Source organism: Oncorhynchus mykiss, chromosome 6 (assembly GCF_013265735.2).
Source record: "Oncorhynchus mykiss isolate Arlee chromosome 6, USDA_OmykA_1.1, whole genome shotgun sequence".
NCBI classification, from domain to species: domain Eukaryota; kingdom Metazoa; phylum Chordata; class Actinopteri; order Salmoniformes; family Salmonidae; genus Oncorhynchus; species Oncorhynchus mykiss.
This window is the reverse complement of record NC_048570.1, coordinates 78,085,272-78,091,266: the sequence shown is the minus strand read 5'-3', so window position 1 is coordinate 78,091,266 and position 5,995 is coordinate 78,085,272. Positions and strand designations below refer to the sequence as shown.

The 5,995-nt window shown below is 43.4% G+C and overlaps 1 protein-coding gene and 1 pseudogene across 1 annotated transcript; both read right to left on the bottom strand.

The window, feature by feature from the left end:
* Positions 1-965: 965 nt before the first annotated feature.
* On the bottom strand, positions 966-2,360 carry LOC110526620 (leukotriene B4 receptor 1-like). The gene has a single exon (XM_021607739.2). It carries the CDS (start codon positions 2,145-2,147, stop codon positions 1,089-1,091), a length of 1,059 nt encoding a protein of 352 aa, XP_021463414.1. The 5' UTR covers positions 2,148-2,360; the 3' UTR covers positions 966-1,088.
* A 160-nt stretch (positions 2,361-2,520) lies between these two features.
* On the bottom strand, positions 2,521-4,051 carry LOC110525051 (annotated as a pseudogene).
* Positions 4,052-5,995: the final 1,944 nt, after the last annotated feature.

Here is a 5,995-nt window from a genome sequence, read left to right as displayed (position 1 = left end):
TCTAACACAGTGGGGCCTACATAGAAAAATGTGTCTAACACAGTGGGGCCTACATAGAAAAATGTGTCTAACACAGTGGGGCCTACATAGAAAAATGTATCTAACACAGTGGGACCTACATAGAAAAATGTGTCTAACACAGTGGGGCCTACATAGAAAAATGTGTCTAACACAGTGGGGCCTACATAGAAAAATGTGTCTAACACAGTGGGGCCTACAAAGAAAAATGTGTCTAACACAGTGAGACCTACATAGAAAAATGTGTCTAACACAGTGGGGCCTACATAGAAAAATGTGTCTAACACAGTGGGGCCTACATAGAAAAATGTGTCTAACACAGTGAGACCTACATAGAAAAATGTGTCTAACACAGTGGGGTCTACATAGAAAAATGTGTCTAACACAGTGGGGCCTACATAGAAAAATGTGTCTAACACAGTGGGACCTACATAGAAAAATGTGTCTAACACAGTGAGACCTACATAGAAAAATGTGTCTAACACAGTGGGGCCTACATAGAAAAATGTGTCTAACACAGTGGGGCCTACATAGAAAAATGTGTCTAACACAGTGGGGCCTACATAGAAAAATGTGTCTAACACAGTGGGGCCTACATAGAAAAATGTGTCTAACACAGTGGGGCCTACATAGAAAAATGTGTCTAACACAGTGGGGCCTACATAGAAAAATGTGTCTAACACAGTGGGACCTACATAGAAAAATGTGTCTAACACAGTGGGGCCTACATAGAAACATGTGTCTAACACAGTGGGGCCTACATAGAAAAATGTGTCTAACACAGTGGGGCCTACATAGAAAAATGTGTCTAACACAGTGAGACCTACATAGAAAAATGTGTATATGTTAAAAATTATTTCAAATGTTAATTCAAATTCACTACAGGTAAAATGATATACAGAACCTATTTTAATGTTTTTATATGCATTATGTTTGACATAGACATTACTAACAATTGCTATTCTACATTTTAAGTTAATTAACATATAGAAACAATGTGACAAATCAAACTTTGTAATTTACACACAAAACTCTTTATCAAAAACATGTGATAAACATCATTTTCAATCTCAGGAAGAAACATTTTCACATACATTTATAAGTACATCCATTTGTTCCTTAGGCTCTGTGACACACTGGGAGCTGTGGCTCTGGGTCTGAGAGATGCTTGGTCTCTTGGTCACAAAGAACAGTTCTTTAGTCCCCTCTCCAGGAGCTGTGCTTGAGATGTGCCAGAACAATTTCTGAATGCCTGTCTCCCTCAGAGAACTCCGGAACGTACGTGCCACAAACACATAGAGCAAAGGGTTGACCGAACTACTGATGAACACGAGCGCTCCAGCAATGAAAGTCATGGTGGTTCTGACGCTCTCTATACGCGCTGCGGCCTCTCGGTGGGACCCCTTGATGGTGAGGATGACGAGGGAGAGCACGTTGCCGACGTGGTGAGGGGTCCAGCATAATGCGAACACCACTACCATGCTTGCAATCAACCCCATGGACTTACGCTTGGACTTAAAGGTCATCTGTGCGATGCGGCTGTAGAGACAGCTGTAGCAGACCACAAGAATGCAAAAGGGGACAGCAAAGCCCACCAGCGTCTCCAGTAGAACACACACTGCCTCCTGGCCGTCTGAGGTGTAGTCCCTGTACAGGCAATGCTCCTCCCCAGGGTCCCCCTCCACCACCTGGGTGGGAAAGACCGGGGTGCTGAATAGGAACGCAGCAGCCCACAGAACAAGAAGAACTTTATTCAAGGCCTTCTTCCTCCTCCAGCCGGCTGAGGCAAAGGGGTGTCGGACAGCGACAAAGCGCTCAACGCTCATGAGGGTGATGAGGAAGACGCTGCTGTACATGCAGGTGTTGATGACGTACACCATGGCCTTACAGGATGCCTCCCCGAACACCCAGGAGCGGGCCAGGGAGTAGATCCACAGGGGCAGGGTGATGAGCACCAGCAGGTCTGCAGCAGCCAGGTGGAGGATGAGCACCACGGTGTGGGAGCGCTGCTGGACGTGCCTCAGGATGGTCCAGATCACCAGCAGGTTCCCTGGGACCCCCACCAGGAACGACAGGCCCAGGATCACACAGGCCACCACTGTCCCGCCAGGAAACTCATCAGGAGCCATGGTGGACTCTGAAGCTGAAGACAGCTGATGATCGAACGGTTCTGGTTGATGCTGCCGATCGCCTTGCCTCACCTCGCTTTACGTGCCTTCTATCTGGTGTACATACTCAGACAGAAAAAAAGTGCTGCACCAGCAAGCTTTCACTTCCCTTTAACTTTGCTGAGGAGAACAGGAAAGAGGTTGGTTTTTCACAGAGCCATCACTCTGTGAGAGACATAGCACTGAGTCATCCAGTGGGTCCTTATTGTGGCACTGTCTGGAAAAATATATATTCTGAGCTATTTTAAGAGTTCAAACAATTGTATTGACCACAAATGACTTTTATTGAAGTCATATGAGCTTGAGATCAGATGATATGTTTTTATTGTGATCAAATAGAGTAAGGCAGTGTGTTATTTTATGTAACATGAATTTCAAGACAAAATAAAGGTTAAATAAAATAAATCAAATAATATTCAAGGAATTGTAACATGACCATGAATAAATGTTATTTAGATTATACCACTTTATGAGAAAATGCAATCGCTTTATTGTGTTGAAATAGTCACAATTGAATTACTTGTGTGAGCTTTTCTCACCGTATATCACAAGGACCACAACAATATCTACATTTTGTACCATGATCATAAAAATACAACTGTTAATCAAACTTCTAGATTCTAGACATATTTATTTCTCATCAATGCTGACATCTTAATCAATGATCAGGTCACAGTTTTCATTTGACATTTTAGTCATTTAGCAGGCGCTCTTATCCAGAACGACTTATCCAGAATGCTCTTATCCAGCGCCACCATCTCTGTAGTCCTACACGGTAGTTATGTCTGTGGTATTGTTGCAGTCTGGCCTTACTGAGGACATTGTGTTTTCCAATCCTATTGTGTTGCCAGATCCTATTGTGTTGCCAGATCCCCTTAGCTTGGAGGAGGTGTGTGAGAAGAGTTCCTGGAACAGCCTGATCATGCGGGACTCCTGGAGACTGCCCTGGAAGTTCCTTGCAGCGAAGGAATAGAACACAGGGTTCACAGAGCTACTAATGAAGGCCAGCACTCCAGAGATAAACACTATTGCAGTCTGGGCCACTGAAACAGGCACAACATCATCTGGATCCTCTGTCAGGATGCTGACTAGGTCTACAGTGTTGAGGACATGATGAGGAAGCCAGCAGAGAACGAAGGCTACCACCACACACACTACTGATCAGAACTGTCGACTTCTGTTTGCTGCTGCCGAAATGCATTGTCCTCATGTGTGTTGCTACTAGACAGGAACAGACAGCCAGGGTGGAGAAGGGGACCACGAAGCCCACCAAGGTCTCCAGGCATAAGAACACCACCTCTTGGGCCACTGAGCTGTACTCCCTGAAAAGACACTGCTCAGTCCCATCGATCTCATTGATGGAGCGGGTAAGAATGGATGGGATCCCTAAAAGGAAAGCCAGAACCCAGAGTCCATAATGGCCTTGGTCTTCCAACGCAACATCTTGAACGGGTACCGGATGACAAGGAAGCGCTCAACGCTCATGAGGGTGATGAGGAAGACGCTGCTGTACATGCAGGTGTTGATGACGTACACCATGGCCTTACAGGATGTCTCCCCGAACACCCAGGAGCGGGCCAGGGAGGGAGTAGATCCACAGGGGCAGGGTGATGAGCACCAGCAGGTCTGCAGCAGCCAGGTGGAGGATGAGCACCACGGTGTGGGAGCGCTGCTGGACGTGCCTGAGGATGGTCCAGATCACCAGCAGGTTCCCCGGGACCCCCACCAGGAACGACAGGCCCAGGATCACACAGACTACTGATCGCCCTATGGTTGATGTTTCATTAAACAATGCATCATCATCGTCTGAGATGGAGGAGCCCGAGCTCTTCATTTTGCACTGCAGTCAACTGCTGTTTCCTAAGAAATAATGATTTTGTCTGGGGAGTACTTCCTTATATCACCCTTGGCCTCAAAAGCAGTAACGGTCACTTTACTTCTGTAATAAAACAAACAAGGGTTTCTGAGTGTGACAGTAATGTGGTTAGCTAGATGTGACAAAGAAAAATGAAAAGGTTGTTAAATATTTGATGTATTTTGTATTGTATTTATTTTTTACAGTAGATTATGTATGCCTTCCCCATTACAGTTTATACAATAATAATTTTTTGTGCGTGAGTGCATTGTGTTGGGCGCATTTTACATTGATCCCCCCTCCACCCCTCCCCCTTTTTTTGCACGCAAGCATGCACACACACACACACACACATGCATATTGACACCACACACACACACACACACTACATACGCTCACACAAAACACACACATGCATATTGACACCACACACTCACATATAGACACACTTTCACACTTTTTCACTCTTCACATGCACTGTTGCTACTCTGTTTATTATCTTTCCTGATTGCCTAGTAATTTTTACCCCTACCTACATGTACATATTACCTCAACAACCTTGTACACATTGACTCATTGTGCACATTGACTCGGTACCTGTACTCCTTGTATATACTGTAGCCTCGTTATTGTTAATTTATTGTGTTAACATTTTTGCTAAAGAAAAATAGTTTCTTACTTTTTAACTCTGCATTGTTGCAAGTGAGCATTTCACGGTAAAGTCTACACCTGTTGTATTTGGCGCATGTGAAAAATAACATTTTATTTGACATAGGGTTGACTCTTTTCATTGTTATTATTGATTACTCTACTGCATTGTTGGGGAAGCTAGTGCATAAGCATTTGACTGCAGCTTTTATACCTGCTGTAAACAGGGTTTGTCATGAATTAATTCAACAAATGTATTAGATTTTATGGATGGGTAGGTTACGTTCTGAATGTAATCTATTACAAACTAGTAATCAGTAATGTAACTAGGATAACACAAACTCAGTAACATAATCTGATTACTTCCACAGTTACCAACCTGTCCAAAACTGTAATCCTAGTTACATTACTTTTGGATGACTGTTTCCTTAAGAGTCATTAGAAAAAAAGATAAAAAGGATCCATCAAACTAATTTGGTGTGTCGTCATACTAGTCTCTGACTTGAACAAACTTAAACTTGCACCTTTTTTATGTTGAATTGAAAGTCATTGAGAAAACAGAGACGTCAGAATTTATTTTTTGCAAACATCCTTTCTGAATAAAAAAATAATCATATAGTTTTTCAAAAGCATCTGTAATCTGATTGCAATATTTTTAGCTGGTAAAGTAAGTGATTACAGGTAGTTGTTTTTCCTTATTAGACATGTAGTTGATTACGTGTAGTGTACCCCAACCCTGATTTTACTGGACAACATTGCACTTGATAGACTCTTATTTTGAAAGTTGTGATGACGCTCAGAATTTCATGTCCAGGGGCCTGTTGCACAAAAGTAGAATTAAGACATCCGGGATAAATGACTCAGCTGAGCTCAATGAAGCCAAAACATGTGCGTCCAGGCTTAATTGGTTGCACAAAAACCAAGCCAGGATGAGCAGACACGGATTCATTAAGCCAGGTGAAACCAATCCTGGATAGGTGCGCGCTCACGGCTCACTCAAATAGACCCCGCCACAGATCACAGATTAACTGATTTACCATGGCAACTAGAGCCGCGTACTTTTCCCCGTCGGAAGCACAAATCCTCATGGAGGCATACGAGGAGGTAAAAGATATAATTAAGAAGAAAGGCAACACCGCCACAGTGATAAAGCAAAGAGAAAAAGCGTGGCAAAGTATTGCAGACCGCCTGAATGCGTAAGTAGTGCACAATTACACACTCACCGCTCCGCTGAAACATCACAATTACAATTCAAATATTTAATTCACATCTCCAAAAATGCAGTTGTACTGTAATTATGAAACGG

Bases quoted from the DNA above. Each gene is read 5' to 3' on its own strand.
- LOC110526620 (XM_021607739.2), bottom strand. From the start codon at position 2,147: ATGGCTCCTGATGAGTTTCCTGGCGGGACAGTGGTGGCCTGTGTGATC.